Genomic DNA, 16,947 nt, shown 5'->3' with positions numbered 1-16,947 from the left:
CCCAGGGCTGGATTTGAACCCGCCACCTTAGGTGTATGTGGCTGGCGCCTTAGCCACTAGAGCCACCGGCGCCAAGCCCCAGCTACTCTTGAGTCTGAGGCCAGAGAATCACTTGAGCTCCTGAGTTTGAGGTTGCTGTGAGCTATGACGTTACAGCACTCTACCGAGGGCCACAAAATGAGACTCTGTCTAAATACATACATACATTCATACATACATACATAAATATCCTCCTGGCTGGGCACAGTGGCTCATGCCTATAATCCCAATGGAGGCTGAGGTGAGTGGATTGCCTGAGCTCATAGGTTCAAGACCAACCTGAGCAAGAGTGAGACCCCCGTCTCTAAAAAATAGCTAGGCATTGTGGCTGGTGCCTGTAGTCCCAGCCACTGGGGAGGCTGAGGCAAGAGAATCGCTTGAGGTCAAGAGTTTGAGGTTTCTGTGAGCTATGACACCACGGCACTCTACCCAGGGCAACAAAGTGAAACTCTGTCCAAAAAAAAAAAAATCCCCAAACTGACAACAGTGCAAATATTAAAAGGAAAAGGGCAGGAGACCTGGTAGGAGGGGAAGGTCAGTGGGAGCTTGCCTCCAGTGGGGTGGGAGGGTGAGTCCTCAGCCTTCTCTGCCTGTCTCTGCCTTGGAGGCATGGTTGGTGGCTTCCTGACTAATAACTATTGAGCTGAACTTATTGCAGTCTAGGGGAAGGCCAGGCCAGATGAGCTTTGTCTCTTGAATATAAACCATCATTTAGGTATTCTGGAAGGTTCTGGAAGAGTCTAGAAGTTGAGGTCCTTGACTTCTCAAAACACTGGAATTCTGGAGTTACACTCCCTCCCTTGGAATAGTTTTGGGTAGGGTTGGGGGCATGAAAGTGGGGGTGAGAGGGTGGGGGCTGTGGCTGTCTTCTGTATTTAATCTTTTGGTGCCCCTTAGGGGAAGTGTGTTTGGTTAGAGAGTTCTGTAGCACTAGGAAATAATTTCAAATGGGAAATCGCAGGTGGTGTGGAGAGTGTTAGGGACTTTGATGCTGCAGTTAATTTTTCCCCCTTAGTTTAAATTGAAACTGGGGTTGGTAAGTATTTCTTTCTTTCTTTTTTTTGTTTAAAGTTTCTTTGTTTCTGTGTACTGGTGTCACCTCACTATAGTTTCAGTTCTTTGTTCTGATAGCAAGCTAGAGTTCAGGAGTGATCTGAATCCCCTAACCTCCTGCCTGGCAAAATATTTGTTCCATTCTTGTCCAGCAAAATTCAGTGACTACTTCCCTTCTCAAAGACCCTGGTTCTTCGAGGGGGAAATCCCAGCTGGAGGATGTGTTGTTCTCTAAGTGTTCCTTTTGAGCAATTGTATTGAAAATGCATTGCTCATTAAAAATGATAATTAATTATCATCAATAACAATAGTTGTTCAAGGTGCTCTTAGGGGTTCATAGCCTGGCATTGCTGACTTCTGCGAGTTTTACTGCGAAGTTGTCTGGGCTTCCATCTATTCTCAAAGTGGTCTTTGCTGCCCAGACTTTAATGCTCATGTATCCATCACATTAGGACAGAACTGTGAGAAAATAAAGTAATTGAGGTACTGCATTCAGTTGGGGTGAAGTGTGATTTTGTTCCATGGGTGGATAAACTCCAGCAGGTGGGTGCTGTCCAGGTGCCCCCCACCCTGCCCTGTCCCAGCTGCACTGTGGGGCAGGGCTGCAGCTGTGTGTCTGCTGGGCTGCCTCAGGTTCACTGTGAAGTTTAACTCTTGCTTGTGTACTGCCTTACATTGTTTCCCAGCTCCCATATAAGCTCACTTGTTCTCCCCATGCGTTTTAAGTTTGGGCAAATGTGGTGTGTCCGTGACTGGAGCTCCAGTTGTGTCTATAGCCAAATAGAAATAATCCAGGGATGATTTTATTTTGTAGACTTTGCTTTGGTTTCTCTCCTTTTATTAGTGTAGGCAATTGATTTCAACTGTGTTTAAACCATAAATTTAATAAAGGAGGTTGTTTTGCACTAGCTAGTACATCCTACATCCTAGCTCTACTGAAATAGGCCGGTGAGGCGGGATGGAGGCTAGTCCTGAAACAGGGTCTGTTTGGGGTTTTTACAGGCTCTTCCTGGTTTTTAATGGTGTGACCTTGGGTAAGTGCTATACCTTCTCTGAACCTGTTTCCTCTTCTCTAAAAGGGCAGAACTTACCTCATAGTGTTGCAGTGATCAGAAACCCTTGGGGCCAATGGTCTAAACTCTCAATTATGTGACGCCCTCCACCCCAAACTAGTCAGATTTATTATTATTATTATTTTACTAAATCATAGCTGTGTACATTAATGCAATTATGGGATACAATGTTCTGGTTTTATATACCATTTGAAATATTTTCATCAAACTGGTTAACATAGCCTTCACTGCATTTTCTTAGTTATTGTATTAAGACATTTATGTTCTACACTTGGCAAATTTAACATGTACTCTTGTAAAATGCACTGTAGGTATGTTCCCACCAATTAACCTCCCTCTACTCATCCTTCCTCCTCCCCTCCTCTCCCTCTCCTCTTTCCCCTTTTTCTTGGGCTATAGTTGGGTTATAGTGTTCATATGAAAGCTATAAATTGGTTTTATAGTAGGGCTGAGTACATTGGATACTTTTTCTTTGATTCTTGAGATACTTTGCTAAGAAAAATACGTTCCAGCTCCATCCATGTAATCGTGAAAGAGGTAAATCTCCATCTTTTTTAAGGCTGCATAATATTCCGTGGTGTACATATGCCACAATTTATTGATCCATTCGTGGGTTGATGGGCACTTGAGCTTCTTCCATGACTTAGCAATTGTGGGCTGCAATAAACAATCTGGTGCAAATATTTTATTATAAAGTGATTTTTGGTCTTCTGGGAGCTGGCTAATATATATACCTAGTAGAGGAATTGAAGGATCGAATGTCAGGTCTATTTTTAGATTCCTAAGTGATCTCCAAACATCTTTCCAAAAGGAACGTATTAGGTTGCATTCCCATCAGCAGTGTAGAAATGTTCCCTTTTCTCCACATTCATGCCAACATCTCTGGTTTTGGGATTTTTTAATGTAAGCTAATCTTACTGGAGTTAGATCATATCTCAAAGCAGTTTTGATTTGCATTTCTCTGATGATTAAAGATGATGAGCTTTTTTTCATGTATCTGTAGGCCGAGTGCCTGTTTTCTTCAGAGAAGTTTCTCCTCAAGTCTCTTGCCCACCCTGAAGTGGGATCACTTGTTCTCTTCTTGCTAGTATGTTTGAGTTCTCTGTGGATTCTGGTTATTAAACCTTTGTTGGAGACATAACCTGCGAATATCTTCTCCCATTCTGAGGAGTCAGATATATTATTAATGTTTATGCAACAAACTAAGCAGAATGGAGACTGTTTTAATAAACAGCCTCACATCAGGTCAGTACAGGTTTTGCTACCAAATGAGTTTGTCAGATTGGATTTGATTGTGAAATGAGTTATTAAAACATTTATTTTCAGAGTTTTCTGGATTTGGCCTGTGGACATGGGGGGTAGGCTTGTGTTTTTATCTCCAGTAGCATCAATCCAGAGCGAGTTATAGATGGGGACAGAGAAGGCTGGGGAGTTGTGAGAGTTTGAGATCCATGAAGACATGGGCTCCTGTTTGTAATTTTTCAGGTGAACCAACCAAGACCTAGCAAGATGAAGTGATGTGTTCAGTATCATAGAGGTGGCTAGTGGTGAAGGTGGATGAAGAACAAAACCCTTTAGAAAAGTAAATGTTTAGCTTTGTAACCTAGACCAAAAATAGACCATTCTTTGACATTGTGATGTGAACGTTGGCTTAAAAAATAGGGGGTCAGGGTGTGTTTGCAAAGTTGCTTCCCAACCAAGCTTGTGTGGGTTACCTACCCATCAGCCAGCTCCCTTTCCCATCAAGGGTTTGTTTGGGCCACTCTGCTTTGGAATCTAGACCAAAAATAGACCATTCTTTGACATTGTGATGTGAACGTTGGCTTAAAAAATAGGGGATCAGGGTGTGTTTGCAAAGCTGCTTCCCAACCAAGCTTGTGTGGGTTACCTACCCATCAGCCAGCTCCCTTTCCCATCAAGGGTTTGTTTGGGCCACTCTGCTAGGAAATTCTAGCTTCTGGGAATGCACACCCTTTCCTGATAACAGGGGAAGAATTGCTATCAGAACCTTCAAAATGCTCTTGGCCTTGGTTGGCACAAAGCTGCCTTGTGTGGAGTCTCTGATTATTATCGTACCATCGTCTTCCCATTATGTTGCCTTCCTCAAGCCATGCCCACTGGTGTGAGGAAGGCTGTGTCTGTGCCCTTCTCTCTCAGCTCCTCTGACCAGGGGTCGGTTGGAAATGCAAATATTACTTGGAAACAAGCTAGAAAATTGCTATTGACTTTTTAGGTTGACTTCCACCCATTCCTCATGCCTCCTCCTCAGTTCCCTGAAGTCCTCAATCTTTTTTATCTCACCATCTTCCTTTGTAATCTTCTCAACAGGCTCTTGGGAAAGCACATGTACATTGTGGCTCCCTAGAATACAGTGAATTAACCAAACCCGGGTGGGCCCAGGAAAAACCCAAAAGCATTTCCATAAATGCCAGCCTTTGTTGGATATTTTTTTATTTGCAATGCTGTGGAAGAGAATTATGCTCATCAGAGCTGAGCAGTGTTTTTTGGGCTTCTTGCTTCCGGAGATGCTGCAGGTGAGATGATAATGGGCTTGTGTTTGGGGGAGGGTGGTATCCAGGGTATGACCTGTATGAGGTGACCTGGGATTTGGGAGTTGGGAGGAAGATGGAGGACAAACAGTAGACTTTTATAGCTCATCTCATAAACTGTGTTGGAGTCTGGCAGGGGCATTTTCAAAACATCTCCTACTTCTTGCTGTGCTAATAGGAACCCAAGGTTTTTGAAGTTTGGGGAGCCTCTATCTAAATCAAGTTGTGAAATATGAGAGAGGAGGCTAGTGTTTTTTAGCATTTTTAGCAGAAAAGTAGCTATAATATGAAATATTGTTGAAAGAAAAATAAAATATACCTTTAGCAGACATTGGTGGTTGAAAAGTGCTCTTGGATAAGCCATGTTTTATTAATGCACACATGGACAGCCCAGGGTAAGAGGGAGCCGTCTCTATTTGAGCAGGCAGGACCCACACTGCTTGGGTCCAGGCACTGCCACTGAGTAACTGTGTGACCCTGGGAATGTGACTCTCTCTGTTCTTTTTGCCCATCTGTGACATGAGGAACCCTTTCTTGTAAGTTTATTGTGAAGATTCAATGATTAGCATAGTAAACTAGTGAGTTAGGGTTCCTCTCTTCTGGAACCTTCTCACTCTTTGTTGTCTCCTTCCTTACTCTGGCTGTGACTACTGTCCATTCTGACCCTGATTGCTAGTTCCTTCCTCTGCTGGGTTTTCCAGCTTGAATGGGTTGAAACAGTTGGAGATTTGGGGTGCACGTCTCACCTGTGTTCTGAGTGCCACTGTGCAGTCCTATCAGTGGTGTCCCCATTTCTTCAGCCAGTCTCTCTGCTGAGCCTACCATCTCCTCAAACAGAGCCCTCTTCTGCCCTGGCCCACAGTTCTGGACAGGTGTCATTGCTTCTTGACTGTTGCCCAGGTTGGCCTCAAACTCCAGGTTTAAATGATCCTCCCACCTCAGCCTCCAAGTGGCTGGGACTACTGGCAAGTGCCACCATGCCTGGCTATTTTTAAAATTCTTTGGCTCAGCGCCTGTGGCTCAAGCGGCTAGGGCACCAGCCATATACACCTAAGGTGGCAGGTTTGAATCCAGCCCAGGCCCACCAAATAACAATGATCGCTGCAACCAAAAAAATAGCCAGGTGTTGTAGTGGGCACCTGTGGTCCCAGCTACTTGGGAAGCAGAGGCAGGAAACTCGCTTGAGCCCAGGAGTTGGAGGTTGCTGCTACGACACTCTACCCAGGGGGACTCTACCCTGGGGGACGGCTTGAGGCTCTGTCTAAAAAAAAAAACTTTTTTTTACCCCTTTTTTGCAGTTTTTGGCCGGGGCTGGGTTTGAACCTGCCACCTCTGGCATATGGGGCTGGTGCCTTGTTCCTTTGAGCCACAGGCGCCACCTGCCTGGCTAACTTTTAAAAAATTATTTGTGGAGACAAAGTCTTGCTGTTGTCAAGGCTGGTCTTGAGCTCCTTGGCCTCAAGCAGTCCTTCTGTCCTGGCCTCCCAGAGTGCCAGGATTACAGGTGTGAGGCTCTGCTCCAGGGCCTCATTAACTATCTTTATGGTGTATAACAGGACTGTCCCATGGAACCTTCTGGATGATGGAAATGTTCTTTATCTGGACTGCCTAAAAGGGTAGCAGTTAGCTACATGGGACTGTTGCGTAGCTGAGATGTGGCAGGTGCAATAAAGGAACTGAATTTTTAACTTTAAGCTCAGTTGACCTAAATTTAAATTTAAATAGCTACCTGTGACTGGTGACTACCCTGTTGTATAGTGCAGGTGTATAATGATGATTACTAAAACATTTTGGTAGTGCTTACCTTTTCTTAGACACTCTTCTGAGTACTGGAAATCCTTACGATGACTCCATGAGGAAGTCTTCCAGTTACTACTATTATATAACAAATCATCAGTGTTTTGATCCCACTATTCTGATGAGGAAACTGAGTTACAGAACAGTTAAATTACTTGCTCAGGGTGACATTTTTAGTATGAGGTCAAGATGTTATTCTGCCAGGCAGTCTGAGCTTTTAACCTTGGTGCTATTTTATATCTCTCTGTTATTCCTTTGTTTCACCAATTTAGATTCCAGTCTTCTTCAGTTTTATTCATGGTACAATAGTTAGGAAATTAAGTGAATGATACAGTAGAACCTTTGTAAGTTGACCACCAAGGGACTGTAACAAACTGGTCAACCTAAAGAACTAGGCCCGCTGTTCTGATATGTACGTGTGGTGCATGTCCAGTCTATGAAAATTAGGTCAACTTAAGGAGGTGGTCAAGGTAGGAAGTGATCAACTATGGAGGTTCTACTGTTTGTAAACCAGAGGACTCTATGAGTATTTGTAAGCATTTGCTAAACGTCAAATTCAGGATGAAGACACATGTGCAACCCCCTCACTCAGGGGGAGATTATTCCGCTCCCCTTCTGAGTCTCTCTGCTTTCATCCCTATCTCCCACTGGCCCCCAAAGAGAATTTATTATCACCTTCAGATTGAAACAGATGATGATTCTGAGTAAAAATGCCTCACAGCGTGCTGCCTACTTTGTATGGAATATATATCATTAAAAGGAATAAATAAATACAACTTAGATACAGCTGTAGAAGGTATTAAATTGATGCTTCTGGTTTTTACTGAAATTAAGGCTAGAGGCTAAATCTTAATTTAGATAGATATTTGTTTACTTGTTATATTGATTCCTGGGGAAAGACATAAGAAAAAAAAATTAAAGGTTCTTCCAATTTTTAGAGGTTTTCTGATAAAATAATGAATGCAACCTCTTTCAACCCAAAGAAACTAGTCATTTCCTTCTATGTGCATTTCCATACAGAAGAGGGCCAACCTTTTGTTCTATGGCCCCTGCTTTGTGAGTAAAGCTTCTTTTTGTGGCTCCTTGCCCCTGTGATGAACTGCGGTTATTTCACACCAAATATTAGTCCCCAATATGATCCTTAGAGCAGATTTTCTTTTCACCAAAATCCTCTTGAGAATACTTAGAATTAAATGCCTCTAGCTTTCTAATTTCTGGGTTTCCTTAGCATTATGTGTGAATGTCCCTGATGTAGAAAATTTCACTCTGCCCCTTTGGAGCCCAAATCCTGGGACTTGGTTTCAGCGTTAGTCCTCATCGCCTGACCTCCTCTGTGTGACACCGCCCACCTCATTTCCTGTGGCACCGAACTCTGCAGGCTGATCTGCACAGTCTGTTCTCTCTGCTATCTTAATTGGCCACATCTCTGATGATAATCGTAGGCTCCAGGCTCACGGCTGCTCCCTTTGCAGAGCCCGGTGGCCCTGTGCAGGTTGCCTGTGAGTGGTGTGTGTGCATGTGACGCTTTGACATGTCGAAGAGCAAACCTCATTTTTCTCCAAGAAGCCTTCTTCCCTGGCTCCCTGTGCCTGTGGTCTTCCTGCTGCCCCCACTGTTCTTTTCCTTCTTACCATTTCTTACCATCTGTCGGGATCTGCCTGGGTGTTGCCCTGTTTAACGGCTGTTTCTCCTGCCACCCTCCTGGCTCCACGGTGGCAGGGCCCGTGTATGCTGCTCATCACCCACTTCCTACCGTGGTGCTTGTCACATGTCGAGCCTGCGGTAAATGTTTGTTTGCATCAGTGAATGAATGGGCAGATGTACACGCTGTCATTTTTATGCTTCTATCCTGAGCCACCATCTTGCGGCCATCTCCTGTTTTCCCCTTTTCTTCATGTTCTAGATATGTTAGTTTACTAAATCCTTCTAGACCAGTGGTTCTCAACCTGTGGGCCGCAACCCACAGGAACTGTATTAAAGGGCTGCGGCATTAGGAAGGTTGAGAACCACTGTTCTAGACCATAAGCTACGTGAAGATAGGGGTCTCGTCTGCTCTCCTGAGTGGGATGCACGAAAGCCTGGGGGGTGCCAGGCATGCAGGCGAGCAATTGCGACGTTGCAGAAATGGTTCTAAGCGTAATTATATGTCATAATGCAGTAATTTCTTTCATCTTCATAACAACCCTAGAAGGTTGGGTGGTGCTATTAGTAGCCCATTTCATAAGAAATCAAGACATTGAGATATTAATGTATTGTCCTTTGTCACACAGCTGCTAAGTGCTGGAGCTGGGAATAGAAGCCCAGGCCCCTGAGTCCATGCTCTTAATCACTAAGCACTGTGCTATAATACCACCTAACGTTGGCGTGTTTATCCTCTGCTGCGCACGCAACTAAAACCACGAACATTCATTCCAAGCCTCTTTCACACGAAGAAGTAGAAACTGGGTTCATAAGGTTTAAGAAAAGATAACTCTGGGTGGGACCCAGTTCATGAGTAGCAGGGACAGGAGGTGACTCAGACTGTTGGAGTCCAAGCCTGGGTTCTCACCCTTTGTGCCTCTGCTGTCAGACCCGCCTGTCTCTGCATGACCCGTGGTTTGGGAGCAGATGCTGACTTACGTGACATTTCCCCAGGGCCATTAGGCTCTTCTTGCCCCCGTATATGTGTAACAAGGCCGTGCGTGCTTCTTTCTGCAGACAATGGAGGCAGCCGCACTTTGCACTCCAGGACTGAGACGACTCCGTCGCCTGCTAACAATTCTGGGAATGGACACCCAGAGTACATCGCATATGCGCTTGTGCCTGTGTTCTTTATCATGGGGCTCTTTGGGGTCCTCATCTGCCACCTGCTTAAGAAGAAAGGCTATCGTTGTACCACAGAAGCCGAGCAAGACATCGAAGAGGAAAAGGTTGAAAAGATAGGTAAGTCCCCTGGGTCCTTGTTGTGGCAGGGAATTTCTAAGTAAGAAACCAGTGAGGCAGGCCTTCTGTCTCTAAGACCAAACGATCCTTTCTGCTAGCAGGTGCTGTGTGCACTGCCTCAGTGTAGATTTCTAGTAATCACACCTGGGGTTGAAACTTTGCTTTTATTTAATGAATACCTGCCAGGTAATTTTCCCTTATGGCCTTGGACAAGTTAGGTATGCTCCGAATCTTTGCTATGTATAGTTTAACTTAAATTCCTTTTTATTGCATTTAATTTTCTTCAGTTGACATTTTAATTTAATTTAAGTGAGGGTAATAATCCTCACCTTGTAAAGTTACTGTGAAACTTAGGAGATGAATATGGCCTATCAGTAAATATTGATCAGAGAACAGTAAATATTGATCCTTACTGTTATTATTATTTACTCTTTGAGACAGGACCTTTGTCTCTATCAGAGACAGACTGGGGGTATAGTGGCATCATCATAGCTCACTTTTAACCTTGAGTTCTTGGGCTTGAGTGATCTTCCCACCTCAGCCTCTAGAGTAGCTGGGGACTGCAGGCACATGCCACCATGCCCAGCTAATGTTTTCCTATTTTTTGGAATGATGGGGTCTGGTTCTTGCTTAAGCTGGTCTCAGATTCCTGACTGCAAGGGGCCCTCCTTGCCTTTGCCTCCCAGAGTGCGTGGATTTTGAACGTGAGCCACTATGTCCAGCCCCTTACTATTATCATTGAATCAGATTCTAATAAGAATGAAAGAAAAAATTAAATGTCTCACCATTTTTGTAGCATTACATTTGCTAGAGGAATTCTATCTTAAACCTTTGTGAAAGGGATTTACATTTCTTAGGTAAATGATTGTGTGATGAGTGCAGTGACAATGTGGCAAGCTGGGGCCTTCCCATTAACTTCAGGATGTTGTGGAGCTGTGAGGCAATGTTTGCAGAACCCCCAGATTTGAGATCCTATCTTCTCACCAGTGTTTCTTTCTAATCATCTGTTAGGGAGGTTTTCCTGACTTGGGCCTCCTAGAGGGCTAGTAAGGGCAGTCAGTGTTTGGAGAAAGGTGACATTTGGAGTAGGTCATCCTTCAAGCAAGCTCATAGGGCTGGGTGGGGGAGGTTCCTCGTTCCTTGCCAGCTTGCCGGACTGTTGGTTTTTCCCACCCCCACTGACCTTTGAGGCACGATGAGTCATGTGTGAGCTTATGAGCAAACCCAAGCGGAGTGTTTGTCAACAGAAAGAGGAGCCTCCTTGCCTCCTCCTCCCTGGGTGCCCCGTAGGTTGGCTTAGCAGTCAGCTTCCACGCTGTCTCCCCGCGTTCACGTAGAAGGGAAGCTGACCTGCACGTGGAGAAGACCCTTCCGTGCAAATGGGCGGAACCTCTGCTTCATTGTCTGGGAACGAGGATGGATTTTCAGCCCTCCCTCTTCCTTCTTGTCTTACTGAAACAAATTATACAGATCGGCTTCAGAGTGGAGGTTTGCCTTTTTCCAAAGAGCACCACATTTTCTGCTGGTACGGAGCCCCCCAAAATAAACTGAGTTTATGGACAAATAAAGGTCAAGATTTAGAAGGAAAGGAAGCGAGGGGCAGTGGCTCAGGGCTATAATCCGAGCAATTTCGTCTGAGGCAGGAGGATCGCTCGAGCCCAAGAGTTCAAGACCAGCCTGAGCAAGAAGAGTGAGATCCTGTCGCTATTAAAAGTAGAAAACAAGAACCCAAAACAAACAAATAAATACTAGCCAGGTATGGTGGAGGGCGCCTGTAGTCCCAGCTACTTGGGAGGCTGAGGTGGGAAGATCACTTGAGCCCAGGAATTTGAGATTTCAGTGAGCTATGATGATGCCACTGCACTCAAGTCTGAGGGCCAAGAAAGATTCTGTCTCAAAAAGAGGAAAGAAAAGAAAAAGAAAAAGGGGACAGGAGGAGAGTTTTGAGGTCAGGTGTCATGCCTCATGCCTCCCTGCACTTTGGAAGGCCGAGGCAAGAAGATTGCTTGAGGTCAGAAGTTTGAGACCACGCTGGCAACAGCATCACCCTATCTCTACAAAAAATAAAGAAAAATTAGCCTGGCATGGTTATGTGGGCATGTGGTTCCAGAAGCTCAGGGGGCTAAAGCTGGAGATGGTTTAAGTCCAGGAATTTGAGATCGCTGTGAGCGATGATGACACCATTGGAGTGAGACCCTGTCTCAAAAAAAAAAGGACAGGAGAATTTTATAAACATGGATGAATAATTGTCCAATTAAAAGTAAAGTAGTAATTTATATAATAGCCTGTAATTAAAATAAAATTCAAGGAGAAATTTTTTTAAAATTAGCTTTCTTCTTCTCATTTGTCCTAAGGGTTGAAGAAAGGACACGATAAGAAAGAATTAGTAGCATTGGCTCGATGCCTGTGGCTCAAGCAGCTAAGGCGCCAGCCACATACACCTAAGGTGGCGGGTTTGAATCCCCAGCCTGGGCCCGCCAAACAACAATGATGGCTGCAACCAAAAAATAGCCGGGCGTTGTGGCGGGCGCCTGTGGTCCCAGCTACTTGGGAGGCTGAGGCAGGAGACTCGCTTGAGCCCAGGAGTTGGAGATTGCTGTGAGCAGTGAAGCCATGGCACTCTACCCAGGGTGACAGCTTGAGGCTCTGTCTCAAAAAAAAAAAAAAAAAAAGAATTAGTAGCATTGAGGACTGATACAAAATGCATTTCCAAATTGTTATCATGGAAAGTCAGTGGGTATTTGAACTTGAGAGAGATGTGATGGGCAGCTCTGATACTTCCTATTTTTGCTTATTATGCCCAGGGAGTCCAGCTTGTTATGCATTAGGAAGTTTGGGGCTGAAGGAATAAAGCCCAGAATCTTAGCACCATGGGTCATCGCCGGAGGTTTCTAGAAACAGTTCATTTAGTGACGTCTTGGGCTCCAAGACTGATTGACAGGATGCTGGTGACCACTTGTAACCTGTTGTCCCGTCTTCTCTTTTCTTTCAGAATTGAATGACAGTATAAATGAAAATAGTGACACTGTTGGGCAAATTGTCCATTACATCATGAAAAATGAAGGTACGAATTATTTTAGGGTTCCAGAATAATTCAGTGTTCATATATTTTATTAAAAATGTTCTTTGAAGAGCCAGAATTTGTGTGGACCCTCTTGCCAATTTTCCTTAAGCTCCTGAACACCTCAGTTTTTGGCATTAACCAACCACAATGGTTTCACGTGAGTTCTGGGAGCATCAGTTGGTCTGTGCGTTGCAGAGAGCCAGCTCGTGCTCAGGTCCTGGCTTCCCACTTACTGGTTGTGTGTGGTTTGGGGAAAGTCTCATTACTTCATGAAGCCTCAGTGACCTCCCATCAAATGAAGATAAGAATAAAATTTACCTCATGGCACTGGTGTAAAGTGTCACACATAAAGTGCTCAGTATAGTGAGCAGTCAAATAGTGTCTATTTTTGTACGTAAAAAACTGTGGTGAAATAGACGTAATGTAAAATTTACTATTGTAGGGTAGCACCTGTGGCTCAAAGGAGTAGGGTGCCAGCCCCATATGCTGGAGGTAATGGGTTCAAACCCAGCCTGGCCCGCCCCCCCAAATTTACTATTGTAATCATTTTAAAGTGTACAATTGGATGGAATTAAGTCCATTCACAGTGTTGTACAAACACCACCACAATCTAGTTCCAGAACTTTTTCATTGTCTTAAACTGGAGCTTTATATCCACTAAGCAGCCAGGCCCCTTCCCCTCCCCGGCCACCACCGCTCTGCTTTCTGTGTCTGTAGATTTGTCTGTTCTGTGTTCTTTAGTCACAAGTGTTAAAGCTTCTGAAAAGTTTAACTTTTATGTAATTAAACATATTTCCCTCTGAAATGTATTCTAAACCCTCATCTTAAATAGGTTAATTTAATCTTGATCAAATAAATTAGGGTCATTGTTCCAAAGGCTGGTTTTTAACTTAGAGAGGACACCATCCCCTTAAGTTTTAAGATATGTGGGACTCCTTGCCCACATCCTCAATAGCTGTGGATTTTTATGCTTTGGATTCTCATGAGAATTTAAAAGAAAATTTCTCCCAAGCTTTATCTTTGCCCTGTTCAGTGTTATGCCTTTGCTCTGGTCAGTGTTGGCTCACATAGGATGCTGGGCCATTCATCTGAAAATTGGAAGTTGGAAGACCACCCTCAGCCCTTCTCTGTGGGCCTCCCCTACCCCGAGCCTCACGGCTGCCCCGCGCAAGCCCTTGCCTGCTTCAGACTGGTTGTCATCTTTTTTGACTGCGCAGCTGTAACTCAGAGAGACAGCATTTCCATATGGTTCACCATAATTTTTACTGATGATTTTAAGTATTTGGCAGAGGTCAAGGTGCTTTATATATATATTCTCCCTTAGTCCTCAAAACATCCCTGTGAAGATGGTTCTGTTAGACCCATTTTGTAGGTTCCGAGTGATTGAATTTCACAGTTGGTGAGCGGCCGGCTCTGTCTGGTTCCACAGGCAGCGTCCCTTCACCATGGTCTTGTCCGTCCTCTCTTCCAGTGTGCGGCTTTCAATTTTTGCAGTCTGCCAAATTAGATAACCAAAATGATGAGGATGGTGTTTAAAAATAAGAACAAAACCCCCCAGAACACTTGGATTCTGAGCTGTCTTCCAGAGACCCCCCCTTCAGAGATCCCATTGGATGTTTTTCTCCTGAGGCTTATTTTATTTTATTTATTTTATTTTGGCAGAATGGATTCCTTTATAAACTGCTAAGTGCGTTCTGAAACTTGCTAGGATGTGTTTGGTGATGCTCTTCTTAGCACTCAATCATGCATGTTTATTTTACGTAAGAAAAAGTGCTTTTTAATTTGCACAAGAAATACATGAATATGTTCTTGGCATAAAAAATTCATCTGTCCCAGAAGGGCACAGAGGCTTCGTGTGTATGGCCCCTTCCTGCCTCTGTGCCTGTCACATTCCAGACTGCCTTCTGTGGCACTGGGGAGCTCACAGGACTTTGGGACCTGGCCTTCTGAGAGCTGGAGCAGCTGCTGAATTCTGGAATCAGAATGAATGGAAAGAAACTGTGGGAACTTTTCCAGGGGCTGAAGTTCTCACCTAAGGAGTGTTTGCTGTGTGTCAGGCCTATTCTCGGGGCTTTCCAGGGAACAACAACCCTATAATTTGGATATTTTATTTCTCTTTTGCAGTTGAGAAACTGAGGCCCACAGTGCTTCATTAACTTTCCAGTTTTGCCCTGGGATAGGTGGCAGAGCTGGGACTTGAACTCAAATGTTTTGACTCCGTAGTCTGTGCTCTAAACCTTGGTGCTTCCATACCCCCCTCAGCATATGTCAGCCCTCCAGCGGAATTGTGCACTCTGGAAGCTCGTGGCATCTTGTTCAAGAGTTGTTATAGAGCTTAAAGTCCAGCTCTAACTCCCATCTCAGTTTCTCAGCGATCCCTGGGTGGGGCTGAAAGTTCAACCCTGACTTTACCCTGTCTTTCTGATGTATGGCTCCACCCCAGGCTGTCTAGGGGCCACACCCCGAGCCACCATGCCTAAAGTCAGGTGTGATCCTTGGGGGCTGATTATGAATAACAAAAGACACTAGAATCACCCAGGAAATTCCAAGGCTTTTAGGAGCTCTGTGCCAGGAACTGGGGACAATGACCCAGATATATTTCATTTTATACCACGTCAACACACTGATTGTCTCCTAATCCCAAGGGTTGGATTAACCCCAGTGCTATGCTTTAATTTGTCTTTCTAAATAAGACTGAATTGAATCGTGTTTGGGAGCCCATTGGTGTGGAAGTTTGGAAAGTACCTGGGACTCCACAGCTGAGTTTGTAAGCCGTTGAACTATCTGTGACAGAAAAAGTTGGGGAGATGATTTCCTAAGGACCCCTGATTATTCACACTGGGTGATAGATCCCTTTGGATGGTTTTATCCTGAGGCTCAGTTTATTTATTTTATTTTATTTTGGGAGAATGGATTCCTTTATAAACTGCTAAGTGCAGTCTGAAACTTTGCTATGACGATTTTGCAAACATCCCATAACCTGTGTTTCTCTGTGTGGAGACTTGGACACTGACTGGTAGGAAGGAGAGTGTTGGGGTTAAGAGCACCCATTCTAGACTCAGGCTGACCAGGGTTTGGCAGGACGCTGCAAGAGTCTTGTGGGAGCCATGAATGATATGCAAGGAGGCAGGAATTCACCAGAGCTGTGTTCAAGGATTGCTCTTTTATGGTAACTTCACGACTGAATTAAAGTGTGTGTTTTAATACTAAGGTGTTAGGTTAGAAAGTCTTCTCGGCCAGGCACAGTGGCTCAAGTCTGTAAGTCTAGCACTCTGGGAGGCCAGCGTGGGTGGATCACTTGAGCTCACTGGTTTGAGACCAGCCTGAGCAGAAGCAACACCCCATCTCTAAAAGAATAGCTGGGTGTTGTGGCAGGTGCCTGTAGTCCCAACTACTTAGGAAGCTGAGGCAAGAGGATTGTTTCAGCCCAGAAATCGGAGGTTGCTACTGTTAACCTCCAGACTCAATTCAAGCACCACTCTGAGAGTCCGAACATCGCTGCAAAGGCAGGAGGAATTTTATTCATTCAAGCTCAGAGCCTGGGCTGCCCTTTAAGAAAAAACAGGAGCAGCCCTTACAGACTATCCAGAAAGTCCCTTTATATCTCTCCCTCTTCCCTCCCATTAGACCATCCCACCCCATCCCCTTATTGGTAGGTAAACCATGTCTGTCCTAAACTGACAGGGACAGGGTGGTCGTGTTCAGGGTTGATTGGCTTAGGGATGAGTCTTCTTGTCTCAGGTGAGCGAATGAGAAGGAAGGGATAAAGGTCGCAAGTGGGGCGTGTGCAGAGTAGAGTGGCGAGTGCAAAAAGGGGAGGGGGGTCAGGATGTGGGTTGTAACACCTAAGTGTGGTATGCGGCAGCCTATTGTTCTGATTAAACAGCAAAAGGAGGTAGTTTGACTTGTGACTTGAGTTAATTAGTTTGGCTCCCACACTACAAACTAGGCTGATGCCATGGTTCTCTACCCAGGGAGACAAAGTTAGAGTCTTGTGTCCTGCCCCCTAAAAAGACAAAAATAGAAACTCGAATGTACTCTTATGAGATTTCATTCAGCAAACCAAGGGGCTCTTTGCTAGTAACTTCTAAGAGATAAAGATGAATTACAGGAATTCACAGATATATTAGTAACACGAGTCTACAAAAAACAAGAATTGGTAATGATTCTGATGTATTTTATCTTCCTGGTATAATTGGACATTTCATTTTATAGGCAGTCATCATTGGATAGGTGATTCATTTTCTCAGGCTGCTCTTTATTTTGTTTTTTCTTTTTTTTCCTTTTTTTAGAGACAGAGTCTCACTTTGTCACCCTTGGTAGAGTGCTGTGGCATCACAGCTCATAGCAACATCCAGCTCCTGGGCTTAAAGGATTCTGTTGCCTAACCCTCCCAAGTAGCTGGGATTATAGCCGCCAGCCACAACGCCTGGCTATTTTTTGGTTGTAG

The 16,947-nt window shown here is 44.5% G+C and overlaps 1 protein-coding gene across 1 annotated transcript in view; it reads left to right on the top strand.

Annotated features, from left to right (window-relative positions):
* RELL1 (RELT like 1) overlaps positions 1 to 16,947 on the top strand; it is a 55,712-nt gene that overhangs the window by 17,392 nt on the left and 21,373 nt on the right. Inside the window, exons 2-3 of the mRNA XM_003801626.3 lie at positions 9,209 to 9,433; positions 12,426 to 12,497. Of these exons, the coding sequence (XP_003801674.1) occupies positions 9,209 to 9,433; positions 12,426 to 12,497 (297 nt within the window). The remainder of the gene's footprint in view (positions 1 to 9,208; positions 9,434 to 12,425; positions 12,498 to 16,947) is intronic.

This window comes from Otolemur garnettii, unplaced genomic scaffold (assembly GCF_000181295.1).
Source record: "Otolemur garnettii isolate 467f Iridium unplaced genomic scaffold, OtoGar3 scaffold00214, whole genome shotgun sequence".
Classification (NCBI taxonomy): Eukaryota; Metazoa; Chordata; class Mammalia; order Primates; family Galagidae; genus Otolemur; species Otolemur garnettii.
Note: the sequence above shows the minus strand (reverse complement) of the source record. Positions and strands in the feature narration are given on the sequence as shown.